At 39.0% G+C, this 16,872-nt stretch overlaps 1 protein-coding gene across 2 annotated transcripts in view; it reads right to left on the bottom strand.

Annotated features, from left to right (window-relative positions):
- The window catches only part of PLPP1 (phospholipid phosphatase 1), an 88,460-nt gene that overhangs the window by 3,564 nt on the left and 68,024 nt on the right, over positions 1–16,872 (bottom strand). For both annotated transcript variants that reach the window (XM_060635778.2, XM_060635779.2), the window contains exon 4: positions 8,064–8,121. In XM_060635778.2, the coding sequence (XP_060491761.1) occupies positions 8,064–8,121 (58 nt within the window). The remainder of the gene's footprint in view (positions 1–8,063; positions 8,122–16,872) is intronic.

The following is a 16,872-nucleotide window of genomic DNA, read 5'->3' as shown; positions in this document are numbered from 1 at the left end:
AGACTTTGACAACTCCCCACCCATGTTGCCAGGCAGCTTCACCATATCTTCCTGGTGGCTCCATGTCCAAAGCCTTTCTCAGGTTCTGCAGTACAGATCTCTTAAGCTCCTACCCTCTGAAGGCACTAGACATTTGAGTTCTACCACTCATCTAACTGCTTCCCAAAATCATGACCTATTGGCTATTGTTTCCTTTTGCATTCTTTGACTTTGTGGGTTTATAACCTTTTATTCTGTTGCTTGTCCTTTAAGAGGAAAGAGAACAGCATATGCTCCTTTAAAAAGTTTCTGTCAAGGAAAGAATATGTTCCTAACTGCCTTAGAGAAACAATGTCTGAAGCTCTCACCACTGTTCTACTAGTCCTAGATATAGGGACAGAGCTCATGGATTAATGCCACATCTGACAATAAGAAGGCTCTATAAGTCCCTGCCTTTGCAAACTCCATTCTTACCCCCCGTCCCCACACATGCATATGCCAATCATATAGGCACTAAAACACATTCAAGGTCGCCTGTCTGGCTCAGTTTGTTAAGCATCCAACTCTGTTTCAGCTCAGGTCATGATCTCACAGTTCATGAGTTCAAGCCCTGCATGGGATTCTCTGTCTCCCTCTCTCTGCCCCTTCCCTGCTCAAAATCAACATTTAAACAACACACACACACATTGGTGGAAGGAAGTCCGTTCCTTATCTTGTAAAACTCAGAAGAACTACAGAACTCTAATCCAACATTGTGTACAGTCCTGACAGACTCTGTGGCAATCTTACAAATTCCCCTCCGGGGCGGGGGGGCGGGGGCACTGTCTTCCCACAACACAGTTGAAGGGGGAAGGGGAAGCCCCATTTGAACCACACAGCTCTGCCTTTACTTTTGAGAGGACACTGAAGATGACCCATGACATGCCTGACCCAGACATCTGCACTGTATTCTCCCTCTGGAATTTACACTGGAAGGATGAAAGGGTTCTCTTTTTTGTTAGAAGTGTAGAAAGGATACCTAAAAGGATACAGGATAAGCTACTTGCAAACTCAGCTTATAAGGATGTAAAAGCTATGGTTCAGCAATGACAGCAAGCCAGTGAGTAAATGGATCAGAATGGCAGCCACACTGAAAAGCCAGGCGACCAGTGAAACTGAGCAAGTTCAGTTCCGTTCCTGGTGGGAGGCTAGTTCTGGACTGTGTTATGTCTTTACTATCAACCTTTTTTTTCTCTGGGAGATCGAAATGAGTCAGTTGCTTACATACAACCAAAAGATAAAAAAACCAATTACCAGCCACTCCTGTGTGTTTAACCAAAATCTCATTTTGTTTTAATTTGGATTCTGACTCAAATGATGAAATTTCACTTTTTAAATAGGTAAGTTTCAATTTGAAAAGGAAAACCATGTTTATACACCTGGGTTCAAATAGCAAGAAAAAACTTAAAAAAAATAAAACCCATGAAAACAAACATATTAAATGTCCACTGAAGTGGACATTGAAAGAGTCCATTAAATGTCCATTGAAAGAGAAGTCTGGCACTAAGCACAGGATTTACTTCCATGACTTCTTTCTACATACACTATAAGGTGTGAGCCTCTACCATAAGCCAAATAGTTATCTACCATCTCCTTCAGTCTCCTCTGGCCCATTCTGATTCTTCTCTGAGAGTGGTGCAGTTTGGCCTCACCTGGCCAATGAGTATTTCGGTCAGCTGGTGGGAGATGGAGTCCTGCGGAATGAGAGAGATTCTAAGCCTCTGGATCCCTCCTGATCCTAAACATCCAACTTTCTGGTGAAGGAAGCTCCAAAGTGGAAAGTTCACTACTAGAAATATGAGAAAGGGTAGAAAAGGCCAAATCTTTTCTACCTGCAAGACATAACCTGCAGCTGGTATAGTTGGTCACAGAAGTAAGTACTCCCCAGAAGCAAAGACAACAGTCGTGTTTGTTGAAGGAACACCTGAGCCTACCACTAGGGTCACCCCTGCTGTCACATCGAGGAAAAGGCAGGAGGCATGTGGGTTTCCATAAGGCACAAACAGCATAAAGAAGTACTAATAGGAAAAGCAAAGATCTATCCTACACTTAACTAACCTTTGCACTGCTCCCTGCCCCCATTTTCATCTATTGAAAAAGGCAGGATAGACCTATATACCACAGGAGGACTTGGAGGGGAAATCAACCTCAGGGCTCAAAAGGAAACCAGTGAGGCCTATCTCTATTCCTCCCTGTCTGCAGCAGGGGAACTATTATTTGAACCTGACCACACTGTGTTAGAGCACATCAGGTACAACCACTGATTGTACATAGGCCAGTATGTAGGGTTAAATGTCCAGCATCTTTTTTTTTTTTTTAAGTGTCCTCTCTTATTACTCGGCAATCAAAAAGAATGAAATCTTGCCATTTGCAGCTATGTGGATGGAACTAGAGGGTATCATGCTAAGTGAAATTAGAGAAAGACAAAAATCATATGACTTCACTCATACGTGGACTTTAAGATAAAACAGATGAACATAAGGGAAGGGAAACAAAAATAATATAAAAATGGAAGGGGACAAAACAGACGAGACTTATAAATACGGAGAACAAACTGAGGGTTACAGGAGGGGTTGTGGGAGGGGGGATGGGCTAAAGGGGTAAGGGGCACTAAGGGATCTACTCCTGAAATCATTTTTGCACTAATGATGCTAATTTGGATGTAAATTTTAAGAAATAAAAAACAAAATTAAAAAATAAAGTGTCCACTCTTAACAAAAAACCTATTGAACATGGAATGGAAATAAGTTACTACGCCCAGTATTTTTTAAAAGAAATAAGAGCTTCTTAGTGGAGATCTTACTAGAGACTCATAAAGGCAATTTCTTATTCCTTAAGGCAACAAGGACAGAGGAATCGATATGCTCAATATAACCAGATAGTCAAACCCAGAGAGGATTGTAGGAAGACACTCTACCATTCAGGCAGCAAATGCTTCCCTGACAAGTCCAGAGAGGCCTTCCTCCTAATCCAGAGAGAACCCAACACTGAATCTCTATGAAGAGCCTCATGATGGTTTTATAGAGCGCATGAAGACCTGGTCAAAATAAATAGGAGTTTTCAATGTACAGGGCCACAATGGAACAAAATTAGAAGGTACACGTTTTTCTTTTTTCTTTTTTTTTTTGTAAAAATTATTATATATACATCTTTTTTGAATAAGGAAATTCAATGTCTGTTGACACAACTTTGGTATTCTTTGATTATTTTATTATCCCCAAAGGGTAGAATATAGCCTTTTTTTGCCTAAAATTTCTAAAAAAAATATTAGCTTCTATTAAACTATTCTATTAAAACAGATTGCTATTTTAAAATCTGATTGCTAATCAAAATATTTTTTGAAGCGGATTTATTTTGCCTTTCCTTGATCCTGTAACACTTAACTGCAAATGCTGTTGTCTCACAAGAGTTTCTTAACCTTTTCTTAAAATGAGAGGGCTATTTTTTTTTTCCTTTTTTCAATTTTAAAGTAGAGTCGGTGGGCCAGCTTGCAAGCTATGAATGGTTTTCACATTCGGGGTGCCTGGGTGGCTCACTAGGTTGAGCATCTGACTTCTGATTTTGGTTCAGGTCGTGATCTCCCGAATCTCAGGATCGAGCCCCGCAGCAGCGAGAATGCAGAGCCTGCTGGCAATTGTCTCTTTCGCTCTCTGTCCCTCCCCCACTTGTGATCATGTTCTCTACATAAACAACTGAACATTTTTAAAGAATAGTTTCCCCATTTTAAAGGACTTTTTAAAAGAAGAATATGCAACTGAGACTGCATGTGGCCCACAAAGCCTAACTATGATCTGACCTCTTACTGAAATCTTCTGCCGACTCCTGGACTAGACCAACAGTAGCATGTTCAACACAAAGAGATATTCCTTGCTCTACTTATTTGAAATACAGCTTCTAAGCCTAAGCCAGGCAATATATTGTTCCACCTACATTTGATGACAGAACTGGCCAGGAGAACACCCTAAGACTGACCTCTGTTTAGTCTTCTCTAGGCTTCAATTTCACCATCTTTAGGATTCACAGAGTTCCTAAATTTAGATGTAGAATCCCATGTTACAATTAAGATCCATGTAGTTCCTGGGCTCTGTTCACTTGCCCAATGCTCAGCATTAATTCACAACTTGGAAAACATCTTCATGAAATACCACTAGGTAATACATGGTGAGTGAGAGGTAAGGGGTTGTACAAATCTTAAGGAAATCAAAGAGCCAGATTCAGACAAGTGGGCAACACTATCCAAACACAGCGGTGGGGGTGGTGAGACCCAGACACAAGCCTTTCTGTGGCAAGGAAGGGGGTCTAGCTGAAGCACTGACACTAAGGTACTTGGGCCCCCACTATGGTAATTTATACAGGAATTTCATAAAAGACAGTGACATAAACAATCTGAGATTTCAGGCTCAATAGTACAGTGCTGGGAGAATTTTTTAGTGCATTCCTTTAGTATATTCCAATACATTCCATTTATATATATGGACTGAAAAAAGAACAGTCTCATAACATGGTTCTTTCCTGGACAGTCAAGTAAATTTGGAATCTTTGGCATTCAGCCTAGTTCAACAGACATCACTAAGCACAGAAACTAGCTATGTGCAAAGAAGCCAGGCCATATGCTCCTGCCAGCCTAGGTGGTTTTCATGGGTGCTGACTGTCTGGCACTTGTGTGAAGTGCAGGGCTGGGCTGCCTGCCAGAGGTGAACAACAATGGTCAGGAATATCTTCTCTTAAGATACTTCTTCAAGTAGAAGTTAATTTCTGGGTGTCAGGATTTCCTTACAAATTTTGACTATCAAAAGCCATCCTCAGAATTTAAATGACTGTACATCTCCACCCAAATCTGGGACTGGCCCATGATGCCAAGATGCCTAGGGAAACAAGATGAGTCATTGCCTAAGGAATTGGCAGAGGAGGTGGAGTGGTTAAATGTTGTATATAAATGTGAAAGCTGGAAAGCGGGAGCCATCTGTGTGTTCAGGGGCTGAAATAAAAGCTTGGGCCTACATCCACATCAAGTAAATATTTCCACTGCTTAGAGTCAGTGAAATGCAGTGCACGACTGCTCTGGCCAACTTTCTTCTCCAGAAAGGCCTTGGTCTCTGAGAAACATATTTATTGGAACTTTTCATTATAACTTTATATCTAATAGCTCATACCCAATTATTAAACTACAGTGTCGGTAATTTTCCCTCTGCTTATAGCCCTAACTTGCCTCCTCATATGCTCCTGGGTGTCCACAGAGCAGGCTTACCACTGAGGCCCTCTAAATAATCATTTTGTCTTCTGTACATTAGTTTTATATTTTACAGAAGAGCCCTCAGTAAAAGTTTATATCTGACTGAATATACATCTATTTTGAGAAGGGTCAAAGGAGCAAAGATGAACAGTAAACTATAGGATATGGACGCTGATACATCTAAGAATATACTTTACAATTAAAAACAGGTGGTAAAAGTTGTATGTCATCACCTGACCTTCAAAATAATTGGACTAGGGTTAAGATCAAGCAGAGAATCAGCAAAGCAAGGGAACCTGATAAATAAGAGACCAGTAGAGAGCTTACAGACCTTAATAGCCTCCCAAGGCCCCTACTTCTCCATTTATAAAAAGGGTGGCAACCATCCCTCTTCTACTTCATGAGGATTACTAGAGTCAACAATTAAAGTAGTATCAATGCAAATCATCTGTATCAACCTCAGATTCTTTTTTTCTTTTTATTTTTTACATTTTATTTATTTAGTTTAAATTTATTTATTTCTTTAGTATTTATTTTTTCAAGTTTTTATTTAATCTTTTTTTAATTTTCTAAGTTCACTTATTTTTGAGAGGGGGAAGCAGAAAGGGGGAGAGAGAGAGAATCCCAAGAAGGCTCTGCACAGTAAGAACCCACAACGAACTGCACTGTTCGAACCCACCAACCCTGAGATTGTGACCTGAGCTGAAATCAAGAGTGGGGGGCCCAACCAACTGGAGCACCCAGGTGCAAATTATTAAGTCTCTCTCCTTAAGCCCTGAAAAGATACTGATACATGCAGATGAAGGACCTAACAAAGCTCAAAACCTACCCTGGTGAGGTCGGCTGTGGCCATACAAATCCCATCCAAACGTTCAAAAGCCATCAGTGTAGTCACAAACTTGTGCTTTGGGAAGATTTCTCAGGCTACTAATGGCTCTAGCCTTCATCGCCCCCTGTCTCTATGCCCTATTTAAAAAGAAAAATATACAGTGGCTCCTTTTAGAAAGAATGCTAACTTTTCCTAGTAAGATAAATGAACAGAGGATATTGGAATAGTACTTCTTGTTACTCCCTTCAAATAAGTCACATTCCTCATGGCACGTTTTCAGAAACATTTGGGTGTGTGTTTTCAAAAAGAAGCCCTAAATTCTGCTGAATTAGTACCCTGTTGCTTCCTCACAAAATTAAATTAACCTAAGACAAAAGACTTAAAATCCAGAAATGCTGAAGAAGCCAAAATTAGTTCTACTGAAATGGTTGTGAAATTGTGGGTTTGAATTTTATATAACACACACATCTGTAATTTTTATATTCTTTTGACTTTTCAAATTTGGTTTTTCCAATAAAAGCAGGATTCTGGTAAAAATTGATTTTAAAATCTCTCTAAATGAGACCAAATTAACTCCCAGCAGTCTAGTCTTAATATTACATATCATGGACTTACATGTAAGCATTAAATACTTCTATAGCACTTAATGTGACCAAGGGGGAGAAAAAATTTACATAGAACACAACTATATAAAAGTCCATTCATAAGATTAAAAGTTACAGCTGATCCTTTAGGGTGAAGATCTTCTCCCCCTCTCTTAAGAGTTTTTCTAACAAATTTTGTTGAAAATTTGTTGGAACTTTGTTGGAATTTATTGGAAATTTGTTCTTAACTTTATATAAAGAGAGAAAGAGACAGAGACAGACGGAAACTGGGAACATTATAAAAAATAAGTCAACTGAATTGACCTTTAAAGACTCCTTGTAGGGGCACCTGGGTTGCTCAGTCTGTTGAGAGCCCAACTCTTGATTTCAGCTCCAGTTATGATCCCAGGGTAGTGGGATTGAGCCCTACTTAAGATTCTTTCTCTCTCCCTCTGCCACTCTCCCCTGCTCCTGCTCTCTCTCTCTCTCAAATCATACATACATACATATTCCTTGTATATGCCCTAAAGCTGGGTCTTCCTAAAGCTACTCTGGATACACATTTGTCTCTAGATATGAAGAATGTAGATGCAAATATTTTCTAACTCTTCACCGTCAGCTTTGTATACTGCAGGTGCAAATGGCCATGCTGCTTTCTGGACTAGCAATTAGAAGTGGACCTGAAAACCGTACACATGAAAAGCTCCTGAAGCAGCAACTGCCTCTCCCAGAAGCCGAAACCTTTCTAGTCCTGTGGAAAGACATCAATGAAATACTTCAGAAGGTGAAAGGAAAATAAAACGTACTCAAAAAGAAGCAACAACTGCCATCACATCAGCTAATCAAAACTCAACTCCTAAACCCAGCAGCCGCCAGGAGGAAAGAGGCCAGGCTGCCGCACCCTCCTGCCAAGCACAGGGGGCCAGGGCTCCCAGTTAGGGTAAGGTTATCACAGCAGCGGTCACCTTGGCCTGGTATTTCAGATCAGTGACCTGCTGTGATTACACAGAAGGTGTTGCTACGTTCCAGGAAATATGTCCCAAAGTGAGGGCACACATCAACCAATTCTTAGCACCAGGTTTACAGATTTGATGATTAGGTTTCTACCGCTGTCAGGAAAAACCTACTTCAACAGTGAAGACTCCCTACAGTCCTGAAGGTTCTCAATTTGCAACCTGCTCCCTAATTGTGTCCATTTGTTACCTTTAAATGAAGGACAAAAATACTTCTGAACAGTTGTAACTGGCTTTGGCAGAAGCACAGGCATCCATTCTCTCAACTGTGGCCAGCAATGGAGCACAGCTGATGAGATGCCAGGGGTGGCCACACAGGAGAGGACACCCAGGCTGAACACATGAATTGTATGCGGTACATAATCCCCCATAAACAGAGTACTTACTGCCACAAACAGCATGCAGTACATGGAGAATGAAGAGTGGCCCGAGTAAAAAGACAATCTAGAAGAGAAAGAAGAGAAATGTCAATTTTCCTTCCTAGAGGCAGGTAACAGTCATGCTATCCTAAATCTTACGCCATAATAAGTACATCTCTTTCCCCTCACCTTAGAAATCAGATGAGTGGGGAAAAGGGACAGTTAGGACAGAAACATTGTAGTCTTGAGGGACGGGGTGTCTTATTACTGAGACTTCCAGGGTAGAGACAAACATTTCTCAATTAATACCTGACAAGCCATAACTAGTATAAATGGTCTGACTTCATGACATATAAACTTAACTGACCATGATCTAAGTTTTATTTTCTACTTGCAGAGTTTGTCCTTGAGTACTAGTAGTACCTCCTTTGGAACACTCAGAAGTTGACTACCTTTTCAAAAATAAAATCACTTTTAAAAAATTAAAAGTGGCATTTTAGCATTTTAAACAGGCACACATCTTGCCTTAGAATTCCCACCAAAGTGCTTTTGTTTGACATGTATTTTAAAATTATACACTGACAGTCCTGTACCAGATGAATCCTCTTTCAATATTATATTCTATAAACATGTGAATATTTACCACCTAAAAATGACAGAATGCTTGCAAAACTTAATTTTATGGCACTTTTTGAAAAGGGGAAATCTCACTAACATTCATGATCTAAGTTCTGCTTACATAGTACTGGCCAGTGGTGCAGAAAAGGCAAGCACACACATCTGACAAAGTAAAAGTACTCCATGCAAATGCAAAAGATGTATCAAGCAAATAATTAGGATGTTTTCCTACATAGAATAAGAACAAAACCAAGAAAGGCAGGCTTTTAAGTATTTTACTTATTACACCTTGCTTGATTCAAAAGGAATTTGGTTCCCTGGATTCAGCGAAGAGAATTTAAAACATCAGAATGTCAATCTGTGTATGCAACTAAGGGTGGGTGGCAGGAGAGATTTCTTAAGCCTGTATTGGCGATGATCTACCAAGAATTATGATAGTCTTTTTCATAATCAGACACATCTCTAAGAAAATGAATATTCTCACTTCTTGTACCAGCTAAGAATTATGTAATTAAATCTGATAATTGTGAATTTAATCTATGTAAAACAAGAAAAATAAATTACTTTTAGCCTTACTATTTGGCTGTAGAGAACAGATCAATACAAATCCTTACTTTAAATCAGATAATTAGAGCAGAGTTCTGTACATTTTATGTTTCAGTAAGTTATACTGACAAGGCTATAAGTAAATAAAAGCCAATTTCAAGGACTGTCAAATCCTATCAAGCCAACACAACCACGATCAAAGAAATGTTTTCAAAGCCAAGCAAGTTCAAAGTTTCACAAAGACTTCATGTTCAGAGTATTCACTGTACACTGTGCTACAAAGTCATAAATTCAAAAGTATGTGATAGTTTTAAAGAGTTCTGATTCATTCAGATTTCGTTAGTTGAAAACAAAATGGTTTCGGTTTTTTATTCTAAGTGCATAAACAGACATTTTATTCAGTATAGAATCAGCCAAACAATAACCTGTGACTTCAACAAATGGATTAAAAGACACAAATAAGAACTCTATTTGACCTCAGTCTCTAAGTCTTCTTCACCCACAGTAAGTGATCAAATAGATCATGGTAATACTGACTTTTATTACCATTAAAAACAGAATAAAACACCAAAAAATAAAATTATTTTCATATTCCATATACATCTCTTTTCTGGAATCTTTCGGAGATACAGGTCTTATGTCTGAAACTCACAAATGAACAAATAATTTTATCAGTACAGCACGAGACCCTTGATCTCGGGATTGAGAGTTCAAGCCCCATGTGGCATGTAGAGATTACTTAAACATAAAATCTTTAAAAAATAATAAAAATAAAATAAGATCTCAAATGCAGTGAAAATGCAGAATGTTTTCATCATAGTAACCTCACTGAAATGTTTAAGATATTGGTCCTGGCCTCCAAACACCACCCTGTTCTTAGATTTCCACCAATCCTAGGCTACCATCGGACTTCATTATAATTCCTCCAATGAATGTACACAGATAAATAACTACACCAGCTTTCCATCAAAGCTTAAGAAAGTCTTTTCAGAGAGAAAATTTACAGAAAAATATATATATATTCTGAAATGCAGCTATTTTCACTAGCTCAGGCATGGACTATTAAACTGAGCGTGTAGACAAGTCTTGACAATACAACTTACTGTGAATGGGATTCTATTCCAAATGCCAAACTTAGGATTTTCTCTCTCTTGGGAGAGCTCATTAAACTTGGCCTGAATCCCAAAGTCATAGCCTTATAGCCATCCACCCCTACTGTGTCTGTCAGCTCCCCCTCCTCAAGCCATCATTCTTCCAACTCAGTTTTCCAACATCTACATAAATGCTCAGCCTTATCAACTGGCAAACAGGCAAAAACAGCCAAATCCAACCTGTATCAGTCATCAGAAGCAAGCAACTCACATAAAGCGTTTCTTCATTTTTTACATGGCATTTACGAAGTATTTTGGGGCTCATGAGGAAATTGAATCACAACCTCCTAAATCATCTCAATGTCCTTGCCCTCCCTCAGATTTTCCTCCTCCCACACCCCAGTGTTAAAAGGCACAAACCAATTATATCTTTAGCTATTCTCTTAGTTTGAAATGTCTACTTTGCATTCAACGTTGAATGATGGGTTTCCTGAATACAGAACTGTAGGTTAATGCTTTTTTTCTCATTACTTTGAGGGTATCATTAGATTATCTTCTGGTTTCTACTTCTCTATTAAAATAGAAGCTATCTGTCTGCCATTCCCTTCTGGGTTACCCATCCTTTGAAACTGCCCCCCGACCCCAGCACCTCCACACCGAAGTCTCCACTATTCTCCAGTCTCACGATCATGTGTCTAGTAGGAATGTCTTCTTCTTTATCTGATTTAGTATTCGTTGGCTTCTCATTTGTATACTTCACCCAATGCTGAACAGGGTTCAGCCATCATACCTTTTCTTTGACTGTTAAGTCTCCTCCATGCTCTTCTCTTTTTCTGAGATTCAACAGGTTCAACATGTGACACATTTTCATCCTATCTCTCCGTATCTCTTAACCTTTCTTTTATACTTTTAATCTTGGTCTGTCTTCCATTTCAGCTCTGAGCCCTCTCACTGTGTCTAATTTGCTTAACCAGTCTATTTATTTACATTACTATGTATCATTTATAAAAGATCCCTTTGGTTCTTTTTCAAACCTATGGTCATTTTCCACTCCTTATCCTACATTATATTCTCAATCTCTTATTTATACACAGTAGACAAACTTATTTTATATTCCATATGGTAATTCTAATATCCACAGCCTTTGAGAGCTTCTGTAGTTTGTCTTATCTCCTGACTCTCATAGTTTTCTTCTATGGATGTTCATTCTTATGAGCTCGTGTCCTTGGAACTCTATCTGTGGGGAATTGTAGAGGCCTTGGTTTAAAAAGAGTTCTTCCACAGATGTTTGTTCTCTCCTGATGGGTTCACTACCAATCCATTTTAAAATTCTTTTTTTTTTTTTTTAAAGCCACATACATAGTATGAATTCTGGCCCCAGAACAGTGTGACTGTGGCCCTCTAGTTAAAATTCTTTCTGACAGCCCCCCCACCCCCCAGGAGGATGTTGCCCTTTGGGAGTCCTTAAATTATCCCGGAGTCTCCCCTCTGCCCACACTGCACTGGCCTCAGCCTTTATCTCTTGTGCCCCATGTTCAGAGCCCATCCAAACTCAGTCTAGGCTACCAGAAAGTGGCACATAATTTCAGGGCACATATCAGGTTTACAGTATTAACAAATCCCAACCTCAGGAAAATTCCTTTACTTTCTCATAAGCATGGCTATGTATTAAAAAGATTTATTTATTTATGTTTATATATGTTTTAATACATAATACATACCAACATATGCATATGTGGTGTAATATATTACCCAGCACATGTAAGTCTATCATTAAGTATTTCTAATCCTCCATATGGCCAGAAATAGAGGCAGGCTTTTTTAAAACAATAATGAGGACTAATAAAATGTTATCTAGTATCAGCTACTTTACTAGGACACATATACTTTGGCAAAAAGAGTTTGTTTTTCATTACAAAGGGGTCAATGCTCATAAATGTTTCCAATTATTACTATTCCACCACTTCACTAGCTACTAGTACCTTCTATGTGCAGGTATTTAATACACAGTATTTCCACTCTATAAAAATCCCCATGGTGGGGGCTGTCAATCCTATTTTGTACATAGAGAACCTCCCAGAGGTTCATTAACTGGCTCAAAAATCACATCACTTTGAGGCTTAAATCTGAGTCCTCACAACTCTTTCCCACTGTGCCATGATCCCACTCCTATGGAAGGCAGGGTAGACCCAGAGGCAGCACTGATCCTGCCATCTCCCGAGGGATCCTGGGAGCAGTCATTAGAAAGAACAGGAGTACAGCTTACACAGGGCAACTTGTGTGAAGTTAAAATGTAAAGAAGAACTTAGATAATCTATGAAAAACCAAATGTCAATATGTAAATTATTTTCAGAGAATACTAATTTGTCCTTTGTCCACTCTAAAGGCCAAGTAAAAGGAAGTCAAACTGCAACATGAGGCATTTTCTCCAAATGTTATTTCCTGATTACAAAGTGTACACAATAGCAAATTAACTTGAAGGACATGATAAATTTCCCTTCTGCGGTAACCTTTAAACATAGAATGACCCTGTAATAAAGTTAAAACATGTCCCAAACAAATGCACAAAGGAACAGTTTCCCAAGTATTAGTACTATTTTATTTCAAAAGGATTTTTACAAGCAATAGCTGTGCTAAATGCTCAGGTAATGAGCTCTCAGGCTGTTATCTTTAAAAATCTCACATCTAAGATACCGGGGGAGTCAAGTAGGCAGTGAATGGGGAAAATGGGGACTCTCAAAATGCACTGATGTGAGTGCACACTTTTCAAAGGGTGATTTGACAATATCTATCTGTATGTAAACCCACCCTATTTTTCCACTCAGTAATTCCACTTGAGGGCATCTATGCCAGCAAAACATGCATGAGTGCAAAGATGTTTGCTGCAACACAGCTACACCAACTCGAAGACAATGGTTCTATCACTATTCTTCTGAATACTCTAAGTTAGCTAAAATGAATTAAATTAACTCTATGTGAACTGACAAATTATCTCCAGGGCACATTTTAAAATATGTCATTTATTTACGCCATATAAAACATACACCTTCACATTGAATGTAACAATACACAGAAAAACAAGGACATACAAACTGTCACAAGGAAAGGAATCACATGGAGATTAAAAAAAATCTTTCCCAGGGGCACCTGGGTGGCTCAGTCGGTTGGGAGTCCGACTTTGGCTCGGGTCATGATCTCGCAGTTTGTGAATTCGAGCCCCGTGTCAGGCTCTGTCAGGCTCAGAGCCTAGAGCCTGCTTCAGATTCTGTGTCTCTCCATCTCTCAGCCCCTCCCCTGCTCGTGCTCTGTGTCTGTCTGTCTCTCAATAATAAATAAATGTTAAAAAAAAATTTTTTTTAATCTTTCCCATTTTACAGTGATAATATTACTGTAATAATACAGTAATACTGTGTATACAATACAGTAATACTGTAATAATACAGTAATATTACCAGACAATACAACCTAGTATTACAGGGATTATTTACATACACACACACACACAAACACACAACACACATTTTTATTTTTACATATATTTATATTTTATATATAAATATAAACAATGATAATCAAAATATCTGATATGCCTGCTTACACATTTCCTACAAACCTCTTCCACACCAAACACGCATGCATGCACCCAAACTCCTCTCCCCAAACAGCAGTGTCTGAACACACGCACCGCGCCTTCCATTCACGCCCAGAGCCCAGCAGTGACCTGAGCCCTGGAAGCTTGTTCTCACATCTCTCAATGAAATGTCTTGACATTTATGTGTATTTTTAAATATCACAAGTGTTTCTAGAAACATATTTGCAAATAATTTCATACCACTGAAATTCAGCATATGAACTCTGGTTATTACAAGTAACAGAGCCAATAAACATGTGATTTTGATACATGTGTTTGGAAGGGGGGAAATTTTTTTTAAAAATCAGATTTCTAGAAATACAAGAACCATAGGATAGCTCTCCCCCAAAGGTTACAGAGACAAAGATGAAGGTAATAAATGGCAAAAGAATATAAGATGGTCCCAACCAAAATTAATTTAAGTAAAATACAGCAAAAATCAGGTAAATTCATCTTATTTGCTTGAACCAACCAAAGACTGAGAAATTATTTCACAGCAGCAAAAACTGTCATATATTTCTTGAGTTATTTTTTACAATGATTTTTACTATATTTCCATTTAAAGCTACAATGAATTTATATGGCATCAATTTTAACCAAGCCATATTATATTAAAGTGACATGCCTATCTGAAATAAAACAGATGTGAGTATCCTATTTTATTCATTAATATTAATGCATCAGCATCAAATACCACTTCATAGCCACTAACATCAGTGAACCATATACCAAACAATCTAATTAATATCTGTAGATACCACATCATGAACCTTAAAGGAGAGAAACCAGCAGGACTGTGAGAAAGGAAAAAAGGGGAGAAAGCAGGACACAATTCGTATGTGTACAGGGTATTTTAAACTCTTGATTAAATAAACCAAGTGATGATTTAAAAAACCAACTGATGATTAAAAACAAATGATCATGTGTCTTCTGTTTATGGGAGACTCGTATGGAAGGCAGGACCCTAAAAAGTACGAAGTTGCTGAGAACTCTGAGATAAAGTAAAACTGGGTGTGTCTTGAAAATCAGATGACTGGGGCATAAATGGTTCTACACTCTGAACAGGGAAACTCTGTGTCTCTGACGGATGAGCAGAGATTAGGTTGTGACAAAGGTTACTGACAGAAGGGTAAAACATACTTAAGTGCACTGACCAGGGGAAGAGAGGTCACAAGTTCCCTATGGCATGAGAGAAAAATTGATGACTTGGTGTACAAAGACTCCAAATCACCACAGTGGCACTACCTAAGACTTAAAAAGGAAACAAAGGGCAAATGGTAGATTAAACAGAGGACATAACTCTGAAGCATTCCTATGCCAGCAACTAGTAATGCTTTACCTACCTCCTACCCTCCCCCTCGCCTTTTTTTAAACACACTGAACAAAGAAGACTACCCTCACTAAAAAGTAGATTTCAGAGCGAGATAGATAGAAGGAAAAGCCAGTTCTAAATCAAGTGCTCGGGTATTTTTTAAAGGGGAAGAATGCTAGCCAGAGACAAGACTGCGAGCAAGACCTCTACTTTCAAGCCTTTCCCAAAAAGAAAACCTGAAGGCCAGCAAACCCTGTGACCACCTGGCTAGCACACTCCACTTCCCACCCTGATGCAGATCACAAAATCACCACTAACTCTTTGTCACTGGGCTCAGGAAGGATGAGGTGCACTGATGTGGATGTTTCCAGTAGCAAGAGAAAAGGGAAAAGCCCCCACAAATATAAAATTATTAGAGCCCAAAAGGAAGCTGGCCAGACAGGTCACTCTCCGTTCCTTTCAGAACAGAGCAGGGGACATCGCACTAGAGCTCGTGTTACCAGAAGACTAGCAGAGTGCCACAGCACTTCTCACACAACCTTTCTACCCAACGGACAAAGCAGGAGAGTCACACTTCCTTTAGTATCTGAAGTTCTTCTGCATTAGAAGAAAACAAAGCTGAGGTCATACAATATTTAGGTATCCATGTTAGTGTATTTAGATTAGAACTGAGTGGAGGAAAGCTGAATATTTTTTACAAGTATAAAAACAAAACCACACCCACCTTACTCTCCTGCTTCAGGTCTTTCACTTGCACAAACTGCTGATTTAGAGTAATAGACTCTTCCTGAGCCCACCAACTACTGTGGAACCATCATCATCTGCTACCCAACTACTTACAATTCCCAATATACACCATGTTTCATGGTCTCTGTGTTTCTTCATCACTGTGCCTGGAATGAGCCTCCCAACTTTGATAATTACTTCACAAGAGTCAACTCAGCCACTATTTCCTCCAAGAAACCTTTCTTCAGCAGCTAGGGTGAAGTTATCTCCCTTTCTTCAAAAAGGAAAGAGATGTCTATCATCAGTGAACACATCTATCCCTGAATCCACCTTCTACAGTAAATCATCTGTTGTAGTATTTTCTTCCTCCATTCCACCCAAATCTGGGTAGGGACAGGACAAGACTTATAAATAGGAATATCTGGGTTTTTTATTTTAATTATCACAGATGTTCATTAGAAAAATTCAGAAGGTACAGCAAATCAAAAGAAAAACTGCTGATAAATTCCCAACCTCCCTGAGATCCCATCTTTTTTCCTTATTTTTTATTTGAGAGAGAGTGTGTGCGACAACGGAGGTGGGGGAGAGAGAGGGGGGAGAGAGAGAGAGAGAGAGAGAGAGAGAGAATCTTAAGCAGGCTCCACATTCAGTGTGGAGCCCAATGCGTGGCTCCATCTCACGACCATGGGATCATGACCTGAGCTGAAATCAAGAGTCGGATGCTCAACTGACTGGGCCACCCAGGTGCACCGAAGATCCCATCTTACTACATGTTGTAGCCCTAACACCCAGTACTGTTACATCAACCATAAATTATAAAGTATGTGCTCAATACATTTTTTAAGCTAAAACTGAATCTAATGTCTTGATGATAAATGGATTTTTATGTAGTTATGCCAGAAACTATAAAAT

This window comes from Panthera onca, chromosome A1, assembly GCF_046562875.1.
Source record: "Panthera onca isolate mPanOnc1 chromosome A1, mPanOnc1 haplotype 2, whole genome shotgun sequence".
NCBI lineage: Eukaryota > Metazoa > Chordata > Mammalia > Carnivora > Felidae > Panthera > Panthera onca.
This window is presented reverse-complemented; position numbering and strand designations above follow the sequence as displayed.